This window comes from Cydia pomonella, chromosome 7 (genome assembly GCF_033807575.1).
Source record: "Cydia pomonella isolate Wapato2018A chromosome 7, ilCydPomo1, whole genome shotgun sequence".
Lineage (NCBI taxonomy): Eukaryota > Metazoa > Arthropoda > Insecta > Lepidoptera > Tortricidae > Cydia > Cydia pomonella.
Genome location: NC_084709.1, coordinates 4233360 through 4261201, shown reverse-complemented (window position 1 = coordinate 4261201; position 27842 = coordinate 4233360). Strand labels below are relative to the sequence as shown.

The 27842-nt window shown below is 37.1% G+C and overlaps 2 protein-coding genes across 3 annotated transcripts in view; both read right to left on the bottom strand.

The window, feature by feature from the left end:
- Window positions 1-1224: 1224 nt before the first annotated feature.
- On the bottom strand, window positions 1225-9701 carry LOC133519442 (elongation of very long chain fatty acids protein AAEL008004-like). Its single transcript, XM_061853449.1, has 6 exons — window positions 8910-9701; window positions 7228-7418; window positions 6713-6793; window positions 6092-6243; window positions 5221-5371; window positions 1225-1549 (listed from the first exon to the last, which is right to left on the bottom strand). The coding sequence occupies exons 1-6, from the start codon at window positions 8971-8973 to the stop codon at window positions 1271-1273; spliced, it is 918 nt and encodes a 305-aa protein (XP_061709433.1). The 5' UTR covers window positions 8974-9701; the 3' UTR covers window positions 1225-1270.
- Window positions 9702-19071: 9370 nt separating this feature from the next.
- The window catches only part of LOC133519604 (elongation of very long chain fatty acids protein 7-like), a 29300-nt gene continuing 20529 nt past the window's right edge, over window positions 19072-27842 (bottom strand). Inside the window, exons 2-8 of one of the 2 annotated variants that reach the window (XM_061853633.1) lie at window positions 26773-26841; window positions 25535-25722; window positions 23424-23501; window positions 22560-22649; window positions 21832-22041; window positions 20612-21049; window positions 19072-20066 (exon numbers count right to left, since the gene is read on the bottom strand). In XM_061853633.1, the coding sequence (XP_061709617.1) occupies window positions 20633-21049; window positions 21832-22041; window positions 22560-22649; window positions 23424-23501; window positions 25535-25722; window positions 26773-26841 (1052 nt within the window). In that variant the 3' untranslated portion in view covers window positions 19072-20066; window positions 20612-20632. Of the gene's footprint in view, window positions 21050-21831; window positions 22042-22559; window positions 22650-23423; window positions 23502-25534; window positions 25723-26772; window positions 26842-27842 lie in introns of both variants that reach the window. The other variant, XM_061853634.1, reaches the window with a different exon arrangement.

The window sequence follows — 27842 nt, the reverse complement described above, 5'->3', positions numbered from 1 at the left end:
TAGGTGCATCTGTGAAACACTGTCCCCAAATATTTATTTATTTATACTCGACAATTCAAAAGCTCTTATTGCGAGGCCTACTTGACCATCACGCTGGCCGTACGCATGTTGGCTACTCTCTAACTACTATTACCGTAAAACCACCCAACTATAGTCCAATACTGCAACTATGGTCCACAAGTTCAAAAGGAAATTAAATATCTATACCAATGTTCCTTGTGGTTTACTCCTAGTTTTACCTTCCATTTATAAACATACTTTGCCTTAGAACTACAAAAATATAGTAAAATACACACCTGAACGAGAAAAATTTAGTTTATTTGTGGACCATAGTTGGGAGCTTTGGACTATAGTTGGGTGGTTTTACGGTAGTTAAATATCATCATCAACCTTAGGTGACCAAAAAAGATATCTATCTATATAGGTCTTGGAGGATTTGAGAACTTGAGTAGCCTTTAAGAGCTTACCCCTCTGTCGAAAAGCTCAGCCAATGGTCATATATATTGTATGGACTGGCGTTTATCTTACATTTGACGTGCCGCTCCACCGCAAAAATAGGCAAGGTCTTTTGTACAGAATATTACAAGTCATCTTCAGTGGTTAAATCATCCAAGACATATATAGAGAGCAATTACACTCTGGCTGATACTTTTGAACACGAGCTGTCGATATTTATCTATTAGAAAAAGTATTTGAGGGCGGCAGATACTTTTAGCGTGTTGTTTCATACGCTCCTCTTGGCGCTCTGTCACCTGCAGATATAATTGACCGCGTATTGTATTGAGTAGCTAATTGTACATCCTCACCTTCTGGGCATTTGTTTCAATTGCATCGACTGACAGCTATTGGGGGATTGGGGTGGTTATGGCTCCTCTACACCATGGCCCAGCGCTGGATCAGCAAGATGGCCATGCGATGGTTGAGAGTACGCTCTATGGAATGGAGCACGTGTATCTACACGTATCTGCGTACGAACCATCGCTGGCCCACTACCTTTGATATGCGGACGACAAACCGACACCGTGGCCATCCCATTGCCATCCCGCCGCGCCATAAGCCATCCGACGCTACTACCCTGTCTACAAGCTGCCCCATCTTAGTGGGCCAGTAAGATGGCACATCGTGTAGAGAAGCCATTATATATTCATACAAAATAAAAACAAATTAGTGACTTTAATTACATCTACTTACATTACAATAACTCACACTATGAATAAACATATATTAAATAAGGAAGTTGTTATTTAATAATATCACATCTACAGTTATTTTATCTTTCATATTTATTTCCCGCCGTCCTCTGAATTCCATTCGCAACATTTCCTATTTTCTCCTCATATTCTTCTCTTATTCTCTGTAATTTGATGCCATTTTGAGCATTTTTCTCAGCGTCAGCTTTAGGCGTCTTATAGGCTTTATAATAGAAGTCGTAGAAGAGATAGTAAAAGAAGATGGAGTTAGGAAGAGTGAAGATGAGCGTCCAGCGAGGGAAGCCGCAGTCGTAGAAGAGAAGTTGCGAGGAGTGTAGAAACGTTAAGCAGAACTGGACCTGAGGAAAAAAGAGGTTATTTTTAACTAGCTGTTGCCCACGAATTCGTCCGCGTGGATTTATTTCTCTAGAAATACTTTCAACCCCTTTTTAAGGAGCTGAATTTTCATAAACACTAAAATTATTTTCCATAGGTACTATTTAATATTTTCTGTTCCTACTAATTTCGAGACCCTACTCAAATCGTTCTCGTTACAAACTTTCAACCCCTTTTTAACCCTTTTAGGTGATGAATTTCCAAAAACGCTGAAATCACTATTATTTTATTTTAATATATTACCTATTCTCGAAGTTACAAGTCCCAAGATTAAAATAAAAATTTAACGCCATACAAAAGATCAAACCCATTTTATCCACCTTAGGGGTAGAAATTTTCAAAATCGCTTCTTATCTCTTGTACATTTCATAAATGCAACCTATTGTGTAAGGCACCGTTTCAGCCTCGAACTATTGTAGTCCCAAACTAACTCGACAGAAATGAGTGTCTTTCATCCCTTGGTTAACAATCTACTATTTTAATCCTGCGTCTGTAGCACGGTTGCATTTTTATGACTTGTCATAGGCTTGGCATAGGCCTGTCACGTTCTAACAAGTATGTAAGTGCGAAAGTGACGGGCATAGTGACCGCAGTGCTAAAAATGCGACCGTCCTACAGCTGCTGCGCTGGCAGCATGGTTCCATTTTTATCACGTCACTATGCTCGTCACTTTCGCGTTTACATATTGTTAGAACGTGACAGGTATAGTGACATATGATAAAGAACTCTTAGCCCTTAAAAAAATCTTAGCCCTTATGATCTACATACAAAGCCGTTTTATCCACGTGGCTTGGCAAGGCCAAGTACAGAGACAATGGTCTAATGTTAATTTAAAATTTACTTCGTCTAAAATAAATCAACACAATACTATTTATAAGCCATTCCATTGTTTTGTTCTATATAGAATGATTAAGGAATGAAACTCCGATTTTAGGAACGAATACGAAAGTTCAATATCTTGGTTCAGTGGATTGTCTTAAATAACTGTAACAGATCTTAACTACAAAGGAAAATGAAATAATTAGCGGTCAAAATACGCGATTAATTTGACGACCGGTCTGGCCTAGTGGGTAGTGCCTACCCTGCCTACGAAGCCGATGGTCCCGGGTTCAAATCCTGATACACTGCAACACTGATATTTGTTCCTAGCTGGCCTGGTTGGCTATCAAAAGTCACAATTTGGCGAGTTTTATTGAAAAAAAAACGCATCTCAAGCGGGAATGCATATTTCTTATGTATGCGTGGACGTAGTTATTATGTGCATCTCAACGAGGGTGCGGAGTGTCGTCGACGCGCATGTAACACCTCTGGAGTTGCAGGCGTCCAAAGACTGCGGAGACTGCTTACTATCGGGCGGGCCGTTTGCAAGTCAAGTCAAGTCAAGTCAAAATATTCTTTATTCAAATAGGCCTAGCAACAAGCACTTTCAAATCGTCAAATTTTACAAATATCATCTTAATCTAAATATCAGAGCAATTTATTGATGCAGTTATTATTGTTCTAAAAAAAACATTGAACTATTATAGATATGGTAAACTTAATAATAAGAATTTCACAAAAAGATCGTCAAACATCAAAATTGTATAAAAATACTAGTCTAGAACCTTTCTAGAATAAAATCTAAATGTCAAAAAATACGGTATATATATACATTGAATTATCAATTTCATCATTAATAACATAACAATAAATAATTCATTCTTTACAATCACACTTAATCCCACGGTGTTTCATCATTCATGTAGTCTTGTGTGCTATAATAGGCTTTAGAGATAAGCTTACGTTTTACATAATTTTTAAATTTACTAACAGACAATTCAGTTATAATATTAGGAAGTTTATTGTAAAATCTTACACAATTACCCATGAATGATTTCTTAATTTTATGGAGCCTAGTGAAGGGCACTGCGAGCTTATGCTTATTTCTAGTATTAATATTATGTATTTCACAGTTTTTCTTAAAACTGGCAATGTTTTTATGTACATACAGAATATTCTCATAAATATATTGACAGTAAACTGTCATTATGTTAATGTCCTTAAACTTATCTCTAAGTGTGTCTCTATGGTACATTTTATATATTGCACGAATAGCCCTCTTCTGCAGAACAAAAATGGTATTTATCTCTGAAGCACTACCCCATAGTAAAATACCATATGACATAATGCTATGAAAGTAACTAAAGTAAACTAATCGAGCTGTTTTCACGTCTGTTAACTGACGGATCTTGCTCACTGCAAAAGCTGCAGAACTCAGTCTATTCGAGAGATTAGCAATATGGGGACCCCATTGTAGTTTAGAATCTAAAGTTATACCAAGAAAAACTGTGCTATCTACTAGTTCCAATTCCTCATCCTTGACAATGACACCTGTTTGCTCATTCCTTATGTGACTTGTAACAAACTTAATGCACTTAGTCTTTTTCTCATTTAACAATAAATTATTAACATTAAACCAATTTACTACTTTAGAAATAGCATTGTTTACATCACTGCAAGCTTGTTGCTGACGTTTGACTTTGAAAATAAGTGAGGTATCGTCTGCAAACAATACTATGTCATGGTGGGTCTTTACAAGGTAAGGCAGGTCATTAATGTAGATAAGGAACAGGAACGGCCCCAATATTGATCCCTGCGGTACACCCATAGAGACCAATGACCCCGGTGATCGCTGTCCACTCACATCAACCCTTTGTATTCTACCGTGTAAGTAAGACTTTATTAAATTCAGTGCCGAGCCTCTTACTCCATAATAGTGCAGTTTCCTGATCAATGTTTCATGACAGACGCAATCGAAGGCCTTAGATAAGTCACAGAAGATACCTAAAGCATCCTGTGACTCCTCCCAGGCATCGAAGATCTGTTTAATTAGCTCAACACCAGCGTCGGTTGTTGAGCGACCCCGTGTAAAACCAAATTGTTTGTTGTGCATTAGATTATTAATGTTAAAATGTTTCAATAACTGACTCAAAACTATTTTTTCAAAAATTTTGCTGAATGTTGGTAACACTGATATCGGTCTAAAGTTAGTGGGGTCGGATGTGCTACCTGATTTAAATAAAGGAGTGACTTTACTATGTTTCATTAGATCAGGAAACTCACCGCAGTCAACACTGTTATTAAATATAACTACCAGGTCAGGCGCTACAACTTCTATTAAGGATTTGACAGTATGAACAGAGACTCCCCAAAGGTCACTAGTTTTTTTTACATTAATTGATTTAAACGTCTTTAATATATCTGAGGCACTCACATGTTCAAAATTAAGGTTTCTAGTACATTCTGGGACATTCTCTTCTAACAGTGTAACGGCAGACGAGGGTGATGAATTTAAGTTCTTAGTTGTGGAAGCTGGTACCTCGGTGAAGAATTTTTCAAATTCTGTTGCTACATCTAAACTGGAATCTACGATTTTGTCATCAATTTTTAGTTTAAGATCTTTCATCCTTTGCTTTGATCTACCACTTGCTTTGCTTGTTTGCCACCGACAAAGTATAAAAAAAACCGTCATAAAATGTATGTTGCAGGAACCAGTGCAAAATGGCATATTACGCGGGAAATCAAATTTTACTTTTATCAAGCGGGTTCGCTCAAAAACATAACCCTCATTACAGCTATAAGAAAGACAACTTACCATTTGAAGTGTAGTGATCTGCCGCTTCCACCAGTTCAGTTTCCTCTGGTACTCAGGACCAAGGGCGGCCACCATGTAGTAAGCGTACATGAAGATGTGGACGAAGGAGTTCACGAGGCCGATGAACGTGCCGTGCCCGCCGGGGTAGTATCTGAAATGAGTTTTTTTTTTAAAGAAGCAAACGATGAGATGGATCCCCTGTTGGTAACCAGTTATCGTTGCCTATGGACACCCGCAATACCAGAGTGGTTGTAAGTTCGTCGTCGAAGTTCGTTGTAAGTGCGCTCTATGAGCAGGCTCAGGATTCTCTGTCTCTGGCTTGCCTTAGTCAGCCGTCCAGGGTGGAGTCGTGAGAGCTGCGTTCTCGAGGGGAGATGCGGAAACATAAGTGGCAAGTTGGCTATATGTCTAAAGTCCACTAACACCTCTCTAACCTTAACGCTCACACCGGTATTGCTCTTGAGCCATCTTATATATCGCTTTATGTGGGGGCCCAACTTGTGAGGGCAAGTCTGCCGGAAATAAAATTGTATACCATTTTATTAGGCAGGCGTCTTCTAACTCATAGCCCAGAATTAAGTCCATCGCTTTCACCCAATAGCCTAGTTCAATTTAGATTCCATCAACTCTCTATAGACTTACACCCTTGCTGGTGCTGCCTGCTGCTTGTGGTGGCAAGGGCAGCATCCACTCGGTGTACCCCTTATATTTCATTGAAGTATCAAAAGGGACTCGACATGTTGCTTTCGGCTCCGCACACGCCTCCCAAATATACGGAACACGATTGTTCCGTGATAGAAAAGACATAATAAAAATAATATATTAATCAATAAATTTCTAAGCTTCTCAGAAGGTCAATTAGTGTCATTACTTAGTCGCTCCCCAGGATATCATGGGCATGGCAGCGTGATGGTACAGGTGTAGGAAGGTGATCTGGCGGTCTTTTTTGCGAAGCACGAAGAACACCGTGTCCAGGAGCTCTGTGATCTTCGCCAGGAAGTATATGTATACACATCGGGCCGCCTACAATCAGGACAAACAAACTGTACAAACAAAATCATTGGTTGTCTTTAAATGGGAGATAGAGGTTTTCAATAAATGAAGATCGTTTTTTTTTAATGCTTTCTGAGTTCTCAAAGACAGCTGGACTGAGTGGATTATTTATTTGAAAGATAATTCACAAATTACTCCACTTTTTGAAGATATTGGTTAATGAAGTATTTTACAGATTGCGCCAGCGTAGGGTTTTACCTATAAATTCTACGAATAGAGTTTTTTATAGCCTGTATACAAGCCTCCTAGAACAAACTAAGGACAGATAGAATCTATGCTGGCGCTATCTATTACCCTTCACAGTTGCTAACCCTATTCCATTTTCAACCGACTTCAAAAAAGATTTGAAAGGAGATTCCCAATTCGCCGGGATTTTTTTCTTTACGTTTGTTGGGTACCCGATTTCCCGGTTTATGGTTATAAATCTCATTAAACTCACTCTCATCCCCTCGTGGCTGTTAGAAAAGTCGACTGGTTGGCATTTCAAACTATAGTGCCGAAGCCAGGCTGCATCCAGACCCTGGAATAAAAGATAACAATCAACAAACAATTGTTACCATAGTAAAAGAACAAGTGGAATGAGCTTTGTGTCCACTAATCTGTACCATTTTAAGCAACATTAAACCTTCGAAGCGTTTCATGCTGCCGAGAACCGGAATAGATACCAGAACACGTTACAGAAAAAACTTACGACCCTGGCTTGCGTTGGGGTATCGCTATTGGTTGAAGCTTGGAGAGCGTTTACACCTCCAAATCTCATTAGTATTAGTATTTTCTGTAACTTTGGTGGCTGAAATCAGAAGAAATGTGGCTTTCCAGCACGGAAGGGTCCTTATGCTTTATGTGCGTAAGAACCTTTCCATCAGAAAAAAGGCTCAATGCGCCCACAGAGCATTATGTTATGAATCTTCCCTGATAGAAAGCCACAAATGATAAATAAATACCTCTAATCACCTCATATACTATCCAGCAGCTGACACAAACTTGCAGAAAGTTGTATACCACCAGAGTCTTTTGAAGCTGGAAGGGCGGCTTGTTGGCCATGTAGCGGGGACCCCATTTGGTCACAAACTGTAGGTATAGGTAGATGATGATCAGCCCTGGGATGGGGCTGGAGATGAGGAACCAGTTGTTTGTGCGGGGATCTGGAATACAAAAATTGGGGGGGTATAAGGAGACCTCAAGTGGATTTTTCTACAGTGAACGAAACTAAAAAAAAATATCTACCACATGAGTAGATACTTTTTCTCGGTTTCGTTAAACATAAGAAGAAGTTAACATAATTGGCAGGGCCAAGTAGAGCAGGTTCTCTGCCCTGCTTGTCCCTGGCAATACTTGTAATATTTATACAAGTATCTTTTTTATTTTATTTATTTTTTTTATTTTTTTTTTTGATTTTTTGCTTTTGTTTTTGTACTGTGCTACTAACATAGTTATTAAGATACGCTGTAACTAACCATATATGGATCAATTTGGTCTGAAATAAATGTTTTTTATTATTTTATTATAAATCTTCACTTCGAACTAACCAGTCTTTTTTATGAAATTTTGGAGTGCGTATAGTAAAATATACACCACACACAACGAAAATAGAAAAATAAACAAGATTTACTACTAAAAATACTGTTTATCTTAAAATTTGGTCGAATGAAAATAAATCCAAAAAAATACACTTGAGATTATTACCACCCAAGCCCTGACTGCGTCTGGGTTTTCCTTTACCTCGCTTTAAATTTAAATTAGTAAAATGTGAGTACTTTATTTAGTACAAAACTTGCTCCAAAATACGAAAATGAAAATGTTTATTCAAATTATTATATTGCAGTAGATACCTATGGTGATTTAAATTAGACTCCAACTGGTTCAAGTTCAGACGTATTTTTGAAAAGTAATATCAGTGAGCTGTAGTGGCCGAGTGGTTCTGACGTCCGACTTTCAATCCAGAGGACACGGGTTTAACCTAGATCGTACCAATGAATTTTCGAAACTTATGTACGGAATTCTTTTCGGTCAAAAGTTGGGCTAGCTGGGGACTATAGCTCAAGCCCTCCCGTGCATCAAAGGAGGCCTGTGCCAAGCAGCGGGACGTATATTGACTGATTTATATAGATGGAAGAATAGCTTTGTGATTCTAGCGAAATAACGATATTTTTTCTATGAAATTCCAATTAGAAGAAAATGTTGTACTCAAACTAAATCTTAGCAAATCACTTTGATTGAAAAATTTTTTTTTGCAAATTCAAAAAAAATTAAACCTATAAACCTAGTTTTTCATTGTATCTATAACATACAAAAACATTTTTTTTATATATACTACGTCGGTGGCAAACAAGCATACGGCCCGTCTGATGGTAAGCAGTCTCCGTAGCCTATGTACGCCTGCAACTCCAGAGGAGTTACATGCGCGTTGTCGACCCTAGCATCCCCCCCTCGTTGAGTTCTGGCAACCTTACTCACCGGCAGGAACACAACACTATGAGTAGGGTCTAGTGTTATATGGCTGCGGTTTTCAAAATTATGGAGAATGGAAAATATTTAGAAGTGTTTATATTTATATTTAGAAGTTTTTCCTTTTTTTATAGACGATCACGTGGTATATTTCCCTCTTAATAGTAGTGAAGTTGAATAGTACATACCCGCTAGTTCTCCAAATACATATTTGTAGTATTGAACAACAGAACTGGTTCGTATGCGCAGCATGTTTCCTTTGTTCGCTATATTGCGGTTATTCTAATGCTGGCGCCTGCAGACAAAGAAAAAATTGACTATAAGCAAAGATAATTTGAAATAGAGGTGGATTATATAATAATAATATAATAATTCAGCCTATATACGTCCCACAGCAGGGCACAGGCCTCTCATGCGCGAGAGGGCTCGGGCTATAGTCCCCACGCTAGCCCAATAGAGGTGGATTGTCCAAGAAAATTTTGTAGCCACAGTAAATTTACTGCCATTTTTCGACACATGATTAAAACTTTTAGAACGCCATTTGACTTTGATCCTTATCCTTTCACTGATATGCGTGAAATTTGTAAAATATCAAACAGTATAAAAGGCACGTAGTTGAAGAATAAGTATGTAAAGTTTCCTAAATGTATGAAAAAAGTAAAGTTACAGGCAAAAAAATATAATTGACTCATAACAAGGCTTTGATTACTCCCATACAATCGGAGTTACGCTCTCACATTAGAACATAATGCTTAAATTACATGAAACTTAGATGAACGTTTACGTAACATATATCTATGTCTGGTACTAGTATACAAAGAAAATAGAGTGAATATAAGTTTTATTTGTCTTGAATTATTTATGATTTCTTTGTATTAATATTTCTAGCAACCGAAACTAGTAAGTACCAGACATAGATATCTCGACACTAATTCCTTAATGTCGGATGTGAACCTCCGACCAAAATGACATTTTAACATAACGGTAATAAATAGCGCTTCGTCTTTCTAATAAGCCGACTCTGGTATTTCTATCATTTTTAGTTTCCGAGATACAGAAAGTACATATGGTCGTATTTGTCGATTGTCGAAAATACTGCCTTACGTCTCACGGAAATATGGAATTCCGTAAGACGTAAGGCAGTATTTTCACAGACGTCTGTTTCCAAAGTATGTGTAGTACTTTTTTCACATCCGACCTTATGGCTCAGTTTTATTGGTCGATAGGGCCCGAGTGCGGGGTGCGGGATATTTCCATAAAGCATGTCATAGGGTCCGCATTCGGGGAACTGTTTTCATTGGTGGACAGAGCCCGTATGCGGGGTGCGGGAGATTTACAAAACGCTAACTAACCTTACCGCCTGCGGGGAGTCACCAGCGTGCGGTATATCGCTTGAACTATCGACTAATGAGTTTTATTAGTCGTTATACCGCCTGCGGGGAGTCCCTGCACGCTTTACGTAGTCTTGCCATAAATTCTGCCTTACATGAAATGACATTTATTTTGAAAATAAAAGAAGGCTTATAAATAAATCAGGGTTATTTTTTAAAAATATATCATACAGATTCTATAAAATAAAATATTTATTCAATCCATAGTCCAAGGGGTTGAGATCGGGGCTTCCTGAGGGCCAATCTTCAGCTGCAATAAACTCGGGTAAATGCGTCACTAACCACCGTTATGTTGTCTTAACTTTATGTGTAGGGGCAGAGTCTTGTTGAAATATCCAGTGCTTGCCGGCAAATAAAGTATCATTTAGCGGCTTAACAACTCTCTTCAAAATGTCGTTTTGATAGTTCGTAGCACGTATTTTTACCCCGTGTTCAAAAAAATGAAGCTCTGTGACGCCTTCATAAGATACTCCCCACCAAACCATGACATATGCAGGATGGTGGCCTCTTTCTACCCTTGAAACTTCTTCAGAAGCTTCTTGGGAACCGTGAGCATATATTTTATCATTTTGGCGGTTGAATTTTTGCTCCACGGTAAAGATTTTTTCATCTGTGAACAGAATATTACGATATCCGCCCTTTGCATGCCGCTGCCACAACACTTTAGTTCTCGTCGCTCTTATTTTCCGTAGGGCCGCTGTCAGTCGCTGTCCTGTGCTCCGACGATAAACCCCAAGATTAAGGTCTTGTTTTATGATACGCGACATACTATAGTTTGAGGGGGAATTTTCATTTCTCTAAACATGAACATGATTTTCCGCTTGCATAGCGGATTTCTCCGACTTCGCTCAGCAACCGCTATAATCACTGCCGGTGTCCTTGTTTGACGTGGTCGACTGCTCCTGGGTCGTTGTATCGCATGATAGTACGATACATAAATTTCTACGTTATATTCAAAGGTTTCAGCATTTTGAAAATATCATTCACTTGCTTGTTGCACTTGTACATATAACGCTATCACTGCGACCGGATTCTCTTTGATGCCCCACTCCATCTTCAGGGAAACGGTACCTGGATCTTTTTCTGATAGCCAAATGTCTATTTAAGCATAATCAAGAAACAAAAGTATATCAAACATTCCATTATTAAATTTAATATGATGAAAAGGTTGGGACAGAATTTATGGCAAGACTACGTATATCGACCGAGTTATCGACCAATGAAACTGAGCTAATATGGAACTCGAGGCGAGATATATGTTACTTGAATGTTCATATTTAATTGTATGTTATTTCAGAATGACTTTTTAAAATGAGATGGTAACTTTAATTGTATGGAAGCGCAAACACTGTTTTTTTTTTACAAATAATGGCTTAGGTAACCCTAAGAAGAGTTAAACTTAGTTTATCCTTAAAATTTGCATAACTGTGTTATCTTTTGTTAAATTTATAAATTACTTTAGATATTCTAAAAGAGCGGGATCTTCTATCACAGGTATTCTCTACTGACTGCAAGTAACGTTGCTAAATTGGAACCCACAACTGCTAACAGTATTTAACAAAATAAACAATTATTATTTTCATCTATATTTCAAAACTTACTTCACGCTATTATGCAAAAGTCCAGTGTATTTAAAAAACATGTAACTTAACTAATTTCACTTTAACTATATAAAAAGGGTTACAAAACAGTTAACAGTCAGTTCAAAGTCTGTGCACATTGTAATAAAAAAAAAAATTAAAAATAAACCATACACGTCAATGTTTCCCGAATTTATAAAGGAGTCTAAAACCGTGTAGGTAAATCGTAATAAGTAATTTGCGTCAAGATGGTAATGATTTCTGTGGATGACCTTTTGTGCCCTAGTCGGCGGACAATTTAAAGAAAACAGATGGTTCAAGGTGCAAAAAGGCTTAAGCGCATTTACGGTAGTTATTTATTGCACAAAACATATTATTACAAATAGTATACTTAATGCCTTAAGGCTTCCTCTATCAGTCAACCAATGGATTAAACCAGAGAGATTAAAAAGGTGCAGGGTACTGATCGATACGACCTCCAAACCTTCAAGAAAAGATGGTGTTCCACATATTCCCATCTCAAAGGTCGGCAACGCAGTTTCAATCTCAGACCATTAGGCAATTTGTCTGCTCGTTTGCCTCCTATATCGTAAAAAATCGGCCAAAAGCATGTCAGGTCATGCTCAGTGTAGGGTTTCGTAGTTACCATTCGGTCAGCACAGGCCAAACGGGGGCTATATTATTAACACATGCGCTGAATGTAGATTATATGTATCATGTAGATTACAAGCACAAGGGATTAAAGGACTCTAGAATTAAATACATTAAAATAAATAAAGTAGCCATTTATTATGAACTTAGATTTAATTTTTTTTTCAGGTTATGAAAATTTGACATTATAGTAAAACATTTTTTTTTATTAAAAGCTGGTCGGCGATTGGCTCTAGTCACACCTGATGGAAAGTGAAGACAGGGCCTAAGATGGAGCTCACCGGTTCAGTAGTAGCCTATTCACTTGCTTTAAAGAGACCGAGGTCATATTTATCAGGGAATACAGATGGCGGGAGCGCATTCCATTCCATAGCCGTCCGTACCAGAAAAGAGGAGGCAAACCGTTTCGTGCGAACAAATGGAACGTTTACAACGAATAAATTAAAAATTACAATAAAGTTCATTGTCATGACTGTCTTTAGATATACTTAGTCGACTTGCCTTCCAGCATAGGCCTCCCTTAAGACGTTTCATTCCTCTCTGTTAGTTGCTCTTTTGGGCCATGTTGGTCCAGCGATAATAATAATAATAAGCGCCACCAGCAGCTTGCTCTACTATACGGCCTTGTGGACCGCGAAGTGCCGTAGTACAAGTACTCACCTTCGCCAGTTCTCGAAAATGGTCGCCACGCTCTATCGGGATCGATTTATCATCACTGACAGGACTATTGTTGTCAATAAGCCTGACATCGTGCTAATAGACCGATCGCAGCGCCGGGCCGTGCTCGTCGACGTCACCAACCCCCATGATGAGAATCTCGTGAAAGCCGAGAAGGACAAATCCAGCAAGTACCTAGACTTTAGATTACCGCCATGTGGGATGTTGACTCGACGATCATTGTTCCGATAGTCATGTCAGCGAACGGTCTCATAGCGAAGAGTCTCGATCGACACCTAGAGAGACTCGCTGGGCGGCTGGATCAAGGTTCAGATGCAGAAGGCGGCAATCTTGGACACGGTGCGTATAGTACGTCGGTTCCTCACTCTGCGGCCCTAACTACCGGCAGCTTGGACCCCGCCCCGCTGCTGGCGGCACCAAAAGTTAGGTTTTTTATAATAATTATGATCATATGTTTTTATACGTGTTTTTATATTTTAATTTTATATTCATAATATAAATGACCTGACTAAAGAAGAGAAATAAATAAAGAGAATAATAACTTTACATTACAAACAATAACTCAAGCACACTCATTAGTAGGTACATATTTAAGTCTTATTTATTTAAAACCTAAAGGCCCAGACGGTCAATGTCCTATTCTAATTTCAATTGAATGAACTTGTAAAACTTAAACGAATACTTTAAGTACTAAAGAGCTGTCTATACATTTCCTGTGTATACTTTAGGTATGGGCACTAGAGTTCAAGTCACGCACACAACAAAAAAATCATGTAATGACTAAGCATCGGAGTTTTTGTACTGTAAGGTTATAAAGCTATGGAGTCAATATAAACATTATAATTAAAATCATACTCACTCATCCTCCGACTTATTTAGTGATTTCGCCCTGAAATGTTTTTATAAACATCTTAAGCACTCCCTTCTTATCATCATTATCATTTAGCCTCCAGTCGCCCGCTGCTGAGCACAGGCCTCTCTTCGTGTACACCACTTATACCGGTCCTGGGCTAGTCGCATCCAGAAGTGTCCCGCGATTTTTCGAATGTCATCCACCCAACGAGCCAACGGACACCGGGCTTGTCACACACAACGGACACAAATCCGTTAACATTTTGGTTCACCTGCCATCACTCTGCCTGGCAACATGTCACGCCCAATTCTTCTAAGTAATTAGATATTTAAATTATAAATAAACCGTAATTATTTTTCAATAACTAAATATTATAGGACATTATTACACAAATTGACTAAATGCCCACAGTAAGCTCATAAGGCTTTTGTCGTGGGTACTTAGACAATAACATATATATAAATACTTAAATACATAGAAAACACCCATGACTCAGAAAAAAATATCCGTGCTTATAAATAAATAAATAATAAATAAATATTATAGGACATTATTACACAAATTGACTAAGTCCCACAGTAGCTCAATAAGGCTTGTGTTGAGGGTACTTAAACAACGATATACATAATATATCAATATTTATAAATACTTAAATACATAGAAAACACCCATGACTCAGGAACAAATATCCATGCTCATCACACGAATAAATGCCCTTACCAGGATTTTAACCCGGGACCATCGGCTTCACAGACAGGGTCACTAGTCACTACACCCACTAGGCCAGAACGATCGTCAAAAGTATCCGTGTTGTATTAGAATTCTATGAAATTCTTCTTGATCTCTATAAAAAACTTAATCACCTAGTTAAACGTACACTATATAAACGTAGAAACGTAATATAGATATATATTGTTGCGATATAACTGATTAAAGTTATGAAGCTTCCTTTCATACGAGATAATTATGCACTTATTAAAATTTCAATTTACCACAATTTCTATAAGACGAGCTTTTCAAATAATAATTGACATAACACAAAATCATTGCACGGCAAAATATGTTAAAATTACAGATTACAGAGAGCCTTTTTTAAAAACTCCGGTTGTACAGTCAGCGTCAAATACTTCGTAGCAGTCAAAGTGGCCAAATAGTTCGGTACACCATACTAAATATATGGTGTACCGAACTATTTGGCTACTTTGACTGCTACGAAGTATTTGACGCAGACTGTAGAACCAATTGCACCTTAAGGTAAGTAAGTATAGGTAAAAAACTTAAGTAAGTCACCTGTTGTATGTAGTTGTGACGTGTTCGAATAGACATTTGTTTCTTTTGTGTGTCTTTTAAACATGTATTGTCTATTCGAACACGTCACAACTACATACAACAAGTGACTTACTTATGTTTTTTACCTATAGTAATTTGTTGTTTTACTGTTTTGTGTATCAAACGGTTCGTTTGTTTTGGTTTGTTCTGAGGGTCGTGAAGTTGGAATCTCGACACAATGCGAATTTTAATTCTTATGTGGTGAGCTTTCCGACTGAACGTCTAGCATCTGCGCGACGCAGGCGGTAGAACGACTAGTGAAACTCAGGCATGCGTTTTGGAAATTTCTCGCACTCCGCATACGGGCCCTATCGCCCAATGAAAACAGTTCCCGGGCCCTTTGGCATGCTTTATGGAAATCTCCCGCATCCTGCATACGGGCCTTATTGACCAATGAAACTGAGCCATCAATATGTTTTAAGATAACTGATGCTCAAAAAATTACTATGTTATATTATTTGAGCGAATAAAAACTCCTATAATGTATTAACATTTTATTTCATCTTATTATATAATATTATTTTGTACTATATTAAACAACTTAAGTAATTAAACAAGGCCACATTAAACTGAGTGATTCATTAATTATACATAAATTATGTTAAAATATTTATTATTATACATATTTTATTAATGTGTGAAAGTTCTTAAAACTTAATTGCTTCTTAAAGAAATAAAAATAATATGCCTCTCTTTTTACAATTGATTCCATATCATTACGAGTATAGGACGCTTAAAACAAGGAATTTCGTACATTGACCCGCCTGTTGCTATCTCTATCTCTCGCGCGTAATTTTATTGCTGTCCCGCTCACGATGACGGCGGTCAATAACACTGTGCGAGCTGGATAGCAATATAATTATGCGCGTGCCGTATTATTTGACGTTTATTGAAATAGGCGAGTACGAGATTCCTCGTGAAATTTCTAGAAAAAATTGCAAAAGTTTCCACATGGAAAATTATGAAACTTCTCATGTAGTAAAGGAAACGAAATTTTTCGTTTCCAAAACGAAATTTTCCTTTGTTTCCTGTGATTTTTTCTGAAATTTCCGTGATTTTTCTAACTTTTCGGAAACTTTCCGCGACTTGCACATCTGTAATCACTACCAATCAACGAACTGATCAAAGTTAAATATGGCGGCGGCAGCTGTCATAAAAGACTTCAACGGCATATTCATACAAACAAATTTTAACTATAGATGGTGTCTTTCACGAATAGTATGGAAAGAGGTACGTCATATTCAGAACGCTCGTCAGTATTATTCTTACAGATCGATCTGAAAAATTCATATTCTGAACAATTAGAATGTGTATGGAACATAATGACATTCAACCCGATTTGAACTTTAAGATATGGAAGGTAGAGGTAAGGTATGTAATCTCCATAGGCAGAACTGTTGCAAAAGTGTCCAGCTGTTAGCTATAAATAATAGTTCCAAATCTCTCCAGAGTAGTGCGAGAGTAGGTAAGAACCCAGTCCTTATTGACGGTGTAAAGTGCGCTGTCTATGATTTGTTTTTTTTTTTTTCAAATATTCTAGGTATTGTAGCGCCATGGTTTTTTGACGGACACTTTTTGGTACAAGAAGATTTCATTCCTTACCTCTACCTTCCATACTTGAAGAGATCGTTTTGTTTGAAGAATCGTCACTTTCGACACTGACATTTCTAATGCATATCGCAAATGTTTGACGTATCTTAAATTTTGAATCGGGCCGCTAGTATGGGATTCTGTGTTTTCTGAATTCAGTGAGACACTCCGGACGTGTCGGCCAGCCGAATTTCTAACGTATCGTATCAGCAGGAATATGATGGTCGTATTTGTCTACGTAATAATGACAGTATCTGTCTCTTTCAATCGCATGGTGTTAAAAAGTGACACTTATTTTATCCCATAGATTCAGATATCACATAGAGATTCCATCCAGATTCGCCTTTTATCTGGTATTTATGGGATTACAAATAGGGAACCTAAAACTTATGGATTTACAGACGTAGTGAATAATCCTTTCCGTCATATATTCACGGAAACGTTATATATGATGCTATTTCATTCAAACTCATTACAATCTCAATAGACTGACTGAAATAGCATGAGTCATGCTACTTTAATTAGCATGAAAAATGCGATCTTTTCCGTGAAAATACGACGGGAAAGGATTATCTATTACATCTGTATGACGTACCAAACCTACGCCCTTATGTACAGTCGCCATCAAATATATCGGAGTGGTCAATGTGCTCAAAAATATCTGGACACGCAAGCCTCTTGACAGTAAAGGCTCTGTTCGGATACTTGTGAACTTAACTCGATCAGTTTTAGCCTTTTAACGAATAGTTTAACCAATTATACAAAATCGTTGAAATTGAAAAAAAAAAACATCAATTTGGCAGTAAATACTTTGTTTACAACCCGCAAAGCTCGTTAGAAATGACATTTAGATGCCATTAAATTATTAGTGAAAAATCGGACGGTGGAAAGGAAATGGCGAGAAAAAAAGTTAATTTATGTACGATACCCATCGAGCGGCTGGAGTCGGGCCTTTCCCGGCCGTGTCATACATTATGACGCAATGGAATCCGTCCGATCGGCTTGCAGTCGTACAAATGTGCAATGCGCTCCGATGCCGCCCGATCGGTGGGAATCGTACATTAAACCACACGTCATGCGTATTGTAGCACGACTCCGGCTCCCTTCGTATTAGTCACGTCTGAAAACATCGACACGATCGAAGTGCCAATAATATGTATACACGACCTTATGGCCCATATATTAGGGTAGTGAATATATATTTTTGGCACTTTGTACGTCTCGATATTTTCAGACTTGATCGTACACGAATGCCCTACGAACACGAACTAACGCAACGCAAGCGATGTACAGTCGCCAAAAGATATATCGGAGAGGCTTAGGTGTTCACAAATATCTGAACAAAGACTCTATTATAAAAATTTTAAAGTACTTGCTCAGATATTTTTGAGTACCTTGTCCGACCCAATATATCTGATAGCCACTGTACTACAGTGTGGCCTAAGGCAGCGCAGACCGGCTGCGTGAGCTAAACGTGGAGCCGGCACCGCACATCACGTCACGCAAACGTAAGCGGTGTGCCGTCTCTTATAAGGATCTGTATATTAAAATGCGCATGAGCACGTCTACGCGCACGTATCCGGTGTGCACACCCCTTTAAACTTCATAACATTAGTTAATAAATTGCCAAATCCAGAATCCAGTGTATAAGGTGTGAATGTGAAATTACGATCGAGACATAAATTTTATTGTAATAGTCTAAAATATCTGCGGAAAATTTTCCTATAACAGTGCAGCATATTATGCGATCCTTACGGGGGAAGAATAGCTTTCCAATCCTAACGAAATAACGGTACTTTTTCTATATAAAATTTAATTTCGGAACAAAACGGTTTCCACTAACTAATTCTTAACAATTCACTTTGAATTTGATATTGAACGCTTTCTAGGTTTAAGGGTTTCGCTTTTAAAAACAATATTGTTCTGGAATTAAAAAAAAAGGAAAATCTATAAACCTAGTTTTTCATTGTGTCAAAAACATACTAAAACATCATGTAGAATGGAAAATATTTAGTTTTTGTATGGTCAAGTACGTGCTACTTCCCTCTTAAGCTTACTTTAAGGGCTGAGGGCTGTAATGTTATACGACATTCCATTACAGTCCTCTTGACTCGTTGCGCCTAAAATGTGATGCTTCAGAGTCCTATTATGATAACGTCCGCCTCTTACGGCTTTTCCAAATGTCCACTGTCTAAAATCAATTATGCATAAAAATCTATTAACATACGATAAACCCTTACTTAGAAATATTGTTTACAATTACAAATAAACAGGAAAATTCCAAAATTTGTACAGAACATTTATTTTGGCAAGAAACTAAAAAGTACACGCCACAGTGGCAAGATTCTTAGATAATTTAATCTTGGTCATAATAACTAACTTATCTTAAGTACAGTATTGCGCTAACCGGTTCACCGGAACCGCGTATTTAAATACCTCTATTCTTACGCACTTTTACTGTGCGAGCCACTTTTTAATAACTAATATTAAGTTAGTGTTTGCAGTTACAGTTCAAATAATTTTCGAACTGTACTTTTCATACAATGCTTCGCATCCGTAGGTTAGGATAGGATTGGGCGAATCATGGTCTTAGAGATTCGGATCTTGGTGCGTCTGCTTAGAAGCTTAGACACTAAGACCTTATGAGGCCACCTTGAGAGATTGGATGTAGATCGGAAGGTGAAAAGAACCTGGGTTGCCTAGCAGGAGGATGTCCTATCAGACGCCCCAGGTATCGCTGAAGCAACATGGTGGAGGCGGATCTGCGCGAACTTAAAGTCAACAATTAGCGAGAAGTCGTACAGGACCGAGAGAAGTGGCCCTGTCTTGTGTCGGAGACCAAGTCTCATTTTGGGTCGCTGAGCCAACGTAGTAAGTACTTTTCGTACTAAAAAAGCTACCAGGTAAGTTGGAATATTTTTCAGTTATTGCTATTTAACATAAAATGTTTTTAATTTGCTTTATGTTTATACCTCTTTTAATCGATTTATAAGTAAGTATATTGGTTTCAAATGATGCAGAAACTTTGTCCTCTTCTATAGGGGTCAAACACATTACAGAATAAGTTCTCTTCTGTGGACGAAACAACGAACGTTAACGTCCCGGGTATATTCATATCACGTTTTTATATTTCCCACTGAGATTCTTGCGCCGTTATCTTCTCGGGGCTGTGTTCTAAGGTTAGAACCGGCGATCGTTTTTCAATCATAAGTGCATTATAATATGCTTAAATTGAAGAAAAAAGACTTTAATTTTCCCTTTGGGTCTCAAGCGCTGAAAAAAATTATTCCGTCTGTAAGAGTGCAGCGTTAAAATTAGCTTAACTTTGCAATGTCTACAGGAACGCGAACGAGTTAATCATACAATAAAATGTGTATGACACTCAGTAATCTGCAATGTTAAACTGAAATGCTATTCGCTAAACAATAACAGCGTAAGGCTATAATTTCAACAATAAAATTCTTAGCATCTACAGTATTTAAAATTGTGCGGTTGGCATTTTAATATTAATATAATTTAAATCTTAAAGCGTATCGTCTCACTGTTACGTTCAATAATTCAACAGCATAAAAATGTTCTGCACTTTAACTACGATATGCTGAAACATCTTTTCATCAATAAAATTTAGTAGCACAATCAACATATTTTCAGTGACAGAATTGACACTAATTTAATTAAAAATAAAGTCAGTTTTAAGCTCTATTTCATACGTCCTTAATACTAAAACAATTTTTCCCTATTTACTTATCAATCGCTCCTAAATTATTTCGTTTATAATCGCCATCACAAAATTCAGTCTCAAAAAACCCGGAACTAACCATATTGTTCAACCATAAGAATCATTTCTTTATGCTTTCATAATCTAGTTCTCCACACGCTTTGGCTGTGCGTCTAGTAAGGAACACCTTGCCTTTCTTAATGTAATCTCCACAGGCCTTATCAACTGCGCAAGGAACTTCTTCTACATTGGAAATATCCTTACAATCATTTGTGCACCCCCCTTTGTTCTTTCCCCCTGTGATTCCATTCGCTTCAACTCCATTTTGTTTGGTCCCGTTTCTTTGTTTCTCGAATTCATTCTGTATCTCCTTTTCTACGCTTTTCTTCTTCTTGTAGCTTTTGGAATAGAAATTAAGGAACAGACACAGGAAAATGGTGACGTTGGCCGATATGAAGTAGGTGAAGCCAACCGCGTACTGACATCTTGGGGAGAAGTGAGTCCATATGCAGTACGCGAGCATAATCACGAATTGTACCTGAAAAATAACGCACAATTATCAGACAATGATCTATGAAATGTAAAGCATATCTTGCACTGTTAAGTCAAGGCAGTCAATCGTAATTGTCAAAATTTTACCAGCTGCAACGTAGTAACATATTTCGTTCACCACAAATACTTTAGGAACAGAAGCCATAGCTTCGACAGAAGCCAGTAGGTACATGAAAGCGTGGGCATTATAGTTGAGCAGGGCAAGGATGGTTCCTTGACCACCAACCCCATCCCTGGTCTTTCAAAATTCGTTCAAAATTTCATCCAGGCCAGGCCAGGCCCCATCTCAGAGTCTCCACTCTGGAGGATAATAGAATGAGTACATGACAACGTGAAAGGAAAAATTTAAGAGCGGCAGCCCATCCTTGGTCCTTTGCAACCCTTGGTCCATTGATAATTTGAAATCGAGATGGATTTTTAAAGAAAATTTTGTAGCTACAGTAAGTGTACTGCCATATTTTCGACACATGATTAAAACTTTTAGAACGCCATTTGACTTTGATCCTTATTCTTTCACTGATATGTGTTAAATTTATAAAATATCTAAAAGTGGCGCCATCAAATTTATGTGGCTACAGAGTTTTCTTTGACAATAAAACCTCTATTTCGAATTCTCTTTGATAATAGGAATGAATACATGATAAAGTGAAAGGCAAAGTTTAAGAGCGTTAGCTCATCCTTGGTCCTTTGACTCCCTTGGTCCCTTGAGCGAAGTCTGCTAGCGCCAGTGTGTAGTATTATTTAGAATCAAAACTATTAAAATCTTACCAACTGCAAAGTAGTGACATATTTCTTCCACCACAAATACTTCTGGAACTGAGGCCCCAGTCCAGAGAGAAGATAGTAGGAGTACATGACGATATGGACGGCAGAGTTTAGGAGGGCGAGGATGGTCCCTTGGCCGCCGGCGGCGAACTTGAGGTAACTCCAGGAGTAGAGAGCCATGATGCCGTGGTGGTATACGTGGAGGAAGGTCACCTGAGAAGAAAATAATTTGTCAATAATGTACATATGTTTTAATTTACAATATAACGTGTGTCAGCGTGAAACAAATAAGAGTATTAAAATGTTTGCTCTATTCTAAGGATAGGTGTTTGCAACGTTTTGCATAACTTATGCAATAAATTGAAATATATGTATATGATTTCTTTACTTTAACATCAGAACTTACCTTGAGAACCATTTACAACAGCTGCACTGCTAACGACCGCTATTCTGTTGAGTTTTCTGAATGCCAGTTTTTGTGACAGTGTATTTTTTAAACTCGGTCGTGAGATTGAGAAATCGAAAAATTTCTTTACTATTAGGGAAAATAAATTTATCGTGGATTTCCTCAAAGTAACTCCTGCTTCATTCATAATTCAGTCATAAGATATCAACAGATTAGATCCAAAAATCAGTATCCTAATTTCTCAGACGTTTTCCTTTTTCAGAGCTATTTCTAGAAGTAAGACTAATATCCTTAAGTAACATTTAATACTATCTCTAATGATTACCTGTTTATTCTTTTTTCGTAGCACGAAGAACACAGTGTCGAGGAGTTCAGTGAACTTGGCGAAGAAGTACCACCATCCTAGCTCCAAAAGCTGTAAAACAAATAGAAAATCAATAAAGCGTTACAGATGAATAAATAGGTACCAAGACACGTAATTAAGTGCAAAAAATATACGCATTTACAGGCATAAACTGCATATGATTGTATTACCTACTTGGAAGTTTACCAACTGCATAGATAGAGTTTAATAAAAAAATATTCCTAAGTCTAAGGACATAGATAAATCTAAGCTCACTCTTTAAGAAAATGATCTCGAATAGGTAGATATATTTTATAGTTTCAACATACAGTGTGTCCCTAGCCATTGGACAAAGCCGAAAAGTACGTACATAATATATGCATTAGGGTATTTAGAACCAGTGTACAAAGTATCATAACAGCCGGTGTAGCGGTTTCGAAGAAATTAACAAATTACCAATTTTTATAATTATAATAGCTCCTAAGGTAATATCTTCAAAGAATGGTATGGAACCTTCTTCAACCTTTTTGATTATTTTTTAATAACTTTTATTTGTTTTTTTTTTTATCTATTGATCTAATAAAAAAATATTAACGTCAGAGCATTCCTGAGAAGTAAGTAAAGTTTGTTCAATGGCTAAGGTCACCCTGTATATTACTTATATAAGATTTCGATAGTATCATAATGGATCAAATTTGTAGGCAGGTTTCTCAATCCGAAAGGAAAAAAATAAACAACTTGCGCCTTACAAAATTATTTAGCAATTGCACTTTTACGATCAATGTAGCTCGTTACTTTCTTTCAGTAACCATAGAAAATAATAATTATGTACTAAAATAAATGTACCTGCTTGTTTTGAGTATTCGAGGGATATCTGCACCCCGCATAGAGCACACCATCTCGAAATATGTTCAAATTCAGAGCCTGGAAAGAAAGAAATATTTAATCAGCTCATTTTCACTCTGTGGCTGACATGCTGCTGTCATAGTTAGCTATGTTTCGGTTAATTTTATATATATTTATATGTATGTTTATATGTATGTTTATGTATGTCTATTTATATTCCTTATATGTGTATGTTTATTCACTGTAATTGTGTGTGTGAATCTAGGCTTCATAACGGTTTAGCAACACCTACTTTTTCGATTAACTTCTCTATTTCCGCTACCCAAAGGTTGTCTGGAAGAGATCGCTTTTTAGCGATAAGACCGCCTGTTGTCTGCCTCTAAATTTAATCAATGGTTTATTTTTCTTGCATATTTTTACTGAGGTGTGCCAATAAAGAGTATTCTATCTATCTATCTATCATTTTCCCGTAAGTTGATTAGACATTAATGTATTTATAAATAGTTATTGGTGTACGTAACGAAATATTTTATGTTCAAATAAATTGTACAAAAACACGCGAGTGTAATATAATATTTTACAGTACATATGGTGCTACTTTACCGCACTAGTGCGAAAATTAGCATATTACGTTACTGTGTCCAACATTTAAAGGGCCATATGTACTGTAAAACGTTGTACGATACATGTGCGAATAGGTAATTCACAACTCGTGTCGATTTAAAACACTCCCTTCGGTCGTGTTTTAATTTATCGCCACTCGTTTCGAATTTCCTATTTTTCGTACTTGTATCGTAATGTACTATTAAGTTATATTAGTTTAACGGAGGCTTATTAGGATTAAGGTCTTGTAGTAGTAGTAAGTTATTTCAATATTTTTTAACACTTTTTTTTGCATTAGAAAGAAGGTAAGCGATCTTGACGTGACTTAAATAAATAAATATAAATATTATAGGACATTATTACACAAATTGACCAAGTCCCACAGTAAGCTCTATAAGGCTTGTATTGAGGGTACTTAGACAACGATATATATAATATATAAATATTTATAAATACTTAAATACATAGAAAACACCCATAACTCAGGAACAAATATCCATGCTCATCACACGAATATATGCCCTTACCAGGATTTGACCCTGGGACCATCGGCGTCGTAGGCAGGGTCACTACCCACTAGGCCAAACCGGTCGTCAACTACTACAGTGGACTTTTTATTAAAAATCACTTTTGAAAAATAAGTTACAACAAATATGTAACAATTATAAAATCATAGACGATTATTTACATTCTTTTGCTTAAATAAGTAATAGTTACTGATTTTTTATAAGTGTTTTTCAATAATTTTCAATAAAAAGACATTTATAATGCTAAAAAAATACCTATTTATAATGCTAAAAAAAACGAACTATATGTATAGTCGCCATCAGATATATCGGAACGGCCGAGGTGCTCAAAAATACCTGAACAAGCAATCTAACACCTTGACCATAAACGAGTGTTGAGATATTTGTGAGCGCCCTGGCCTCTCCTATATATCTGATGGCAACTGAGCAAGGTGATATGATAGATTTTGAAGGATCTCAACGGTCGATTTTGATGTTTGACGATCCTTTTGTGAAATTGTTATTATTAAGTTTACCATATCTATAATATTTCAATGTTTTTTTAGAATAATAATAACTGCATCAATAAATTGCTCTTAAATTTAGATTAAGACGATATTTCTAAAATTTGACGATTTAAAAGTGCTTGTTGCTAGACCTATTTGAATAAAGAATATTTTGACTTGACTTGACTTGACTTGGTGCACGGCGGCTTATCGTAAGATCTGATCAGGCAGATCATAATGTTCCTGTGTAATGTTTTGACGATAGTCACGTTAAACCCTAGCTTTGCCTAGGTTGCTTCAGATGCCCGAAGGGCAAACTATCCAGAAATGGGAACGTCGACTCAGGTAACGAGACAAACAGTTTCACGATATGCCTAGAAATTTCACAATCTGTCTGATCTTACAATCGGCCGCCGACATATATCACATAATTTAATAGATCGTGTCTAGTTTCAAAGGTAATCCGTTAACTTCTATAATTAGTACAAGAAAGTACCTTATAAACCATCATCACAGACAGCAACACCTGCGTTGCGTTATAATACGTGATGAGTTTCGTGATCCTGAGTGGAGGCCTATTCTTCATCAGACTGGGGCCGACGCGCACGAAGATCAGGTACGCGATCACCACGCAGATGATCGGGATCGGACTCGACATCATGAACCATGAGTCAACTAGGGCACCTGGAATATAATATAACGTCATCCATACTATACTATAAATCAATTTTTAGAAAGATCTTTCATTTCACTGTATTTTTATTAACTAACCCTAACTTCGCCCCCGTTCCTATAGTTCGTTTTATTGGGTTCCGTATTCAACTAGAAATCCTTATAGTTTCGCCATGTCCGTCTGCCTGTATGTCCGAGGCTTTGTTTCATGATCATTATTTAGCATTAAAAAGAAGGTAAGCGATTTTAACGTATTTTTTTTAACACTTGAAAATTAAGTCACGACAAATATGACACGACACTTACAAATCATCAGGCGGGCCGTATGCTTGTTTGCCACCGACGTAGTATTAAAAAAAAAAGAGACGTCGAGATTGTTTATCTTTGTTCTTTTTTGACTGTGTCTGAGCGAAGAACGTATAAGTACAGTCAGCCAAGTGGTTTACCAATTTTCTACTCTATTACTTGACAAATAGAGTCGAAAAGTGGTAAACCATTTTCTTGGCTGACTGTACACATACGAGAGTTCTTTTCTCAACAAAAAAATGTATATTCTCCACATTGACATTAAAAAGTTATCCTTAAAGTACGCGTCAAATCCGGTAGTTCTGATTTTTTGCTGACTTATTTATGATGATGGCTCAATGAATTATCCAAGTTTATGACCTCGAGCGCCGAACACAACTTTGTCAATAAACGAAAACACTGTGAAAATTTCGTTTTTTTTTTTTAGATTTGGGCGACTACCGACCTACCTTCTCAGGGAGTTTTTAAAATAGACTAAATTTCCTACAGTACGAGACTAGAATAGTTTCTGTAGATCTAATAATTAAGTGAAATTTGCATAAGAAAGCGGCGCACACCTCTCCACACCCTGAGCCGCTCACGCAATATTATCCCCTTGTCGCTCCGTGCCAGCGGCCGTTTTCGGGTACCCATATAATAATAGTTTCCGAGATAAGATCTTCTAAAGTTCATAATTTTTTGCAGAACTACCGGATTTGACGCAAACGCTAATGTTTAAAGTTAATGGATTATATTGACAAAACGCCGAATACTCACTTTTTCCAACTTTCAGAGAATCCAGGTACCGGTCCACCTTTTCAAGGTAACTCATTTTGATCCCTTCACCTGAAAAACACAAGGAAACTATATTTATATTAACAAATCTAGTAACCGTTAATTATTATTGTAATTATACTACATTGAACGTAGTGATTACGAGTATATGCTCTTTGACTACATTCATGTTATTCGTCAATAGATTTGACAGTTTTCTTCTTCAAATTGGATTGATGTTAAATTTATGTGGCCAGTTACATTTGAGGTTAGAAGGAAAAAGTTTATTCGAGTATTTACTCGAGCGGCATACAGCGTGTAGATTGAAATTGAAAATATATCTTTGCTTACAATTTTAAATATACATCTTAACATATAAAAATCAAAATTCAAAATAGATAAAAAATTTGCAAGTATGAGTATGTCATAATATATCTTTCACAATTCATTACAACATTAACCGTGGCATCGTAATATACATTATAGGGCATTTCTCAGAGGTGGCGTTTTTACGTGTCCGGGGGCATAAACACGTGAATTTGTTGCCTATAAAATCTGAATTAAATCATGCAAATCCATCAGCATCTGATACACCTCGACAACTGGTAAAACATTCCATGTAGTATATATATTATAAGAAAATAAATGTTAAGTGCTAAAATTGACGAACACTGGGTATGTCCCGCACCCAGATTTGTTGAAACAAAAAATCATAACTTAAGACTGTAATTTTATTTTAATTTTTAAAGTTGGTTCATGTATTCTACATAAGCCTATCATTTATATTATTAGACTCAAAATAATTTACGCATTAATATTACAAAATAAATCCAATTATTCGACTTGTCCCGCGGCAACACGTGATTTCACTGGAATTTATAAACCTTGTCGGCATTTCACAAAGGAATATACCAGGAACGTCACGCCGCGTGCGCAGGTAGCTTCAGTCGCGCCACGTTTACCGGCGAGAGCGGACGTAGGCTCCCGGTCTGCAAGCGGATTTCGTAAAGGTTTGTTCGGCATTCGGTGAGTTTGGTTACGTGATTTTTTGAATTCGGTGAAGCCATTAATTG

Bases quoted from the DNA above. Each gene is read 5' to 3' on its own strand.
- LOC133519442 (XM_061853449.1), bottom strand. From the start codon at position 8,973: ATGCTGCGCATACGAACCAGTTCTGTTGTTCAATACTACAAATATGTA. The intron at 5,372-6,091 runs GTAATGACACTA...AACTCATTTCAG, and splicing joins ATATCCTGGGGAGCGACTAA to ATACTACCCCGGCGGGCACG. The intron at 1,550-5,220 runs GTAAGTTGTCTT...TTTTTTCCTCAG, and splicing joins AGATCACTACACTTCAAATG to GTCCAGTTCTGCTTAACGTT.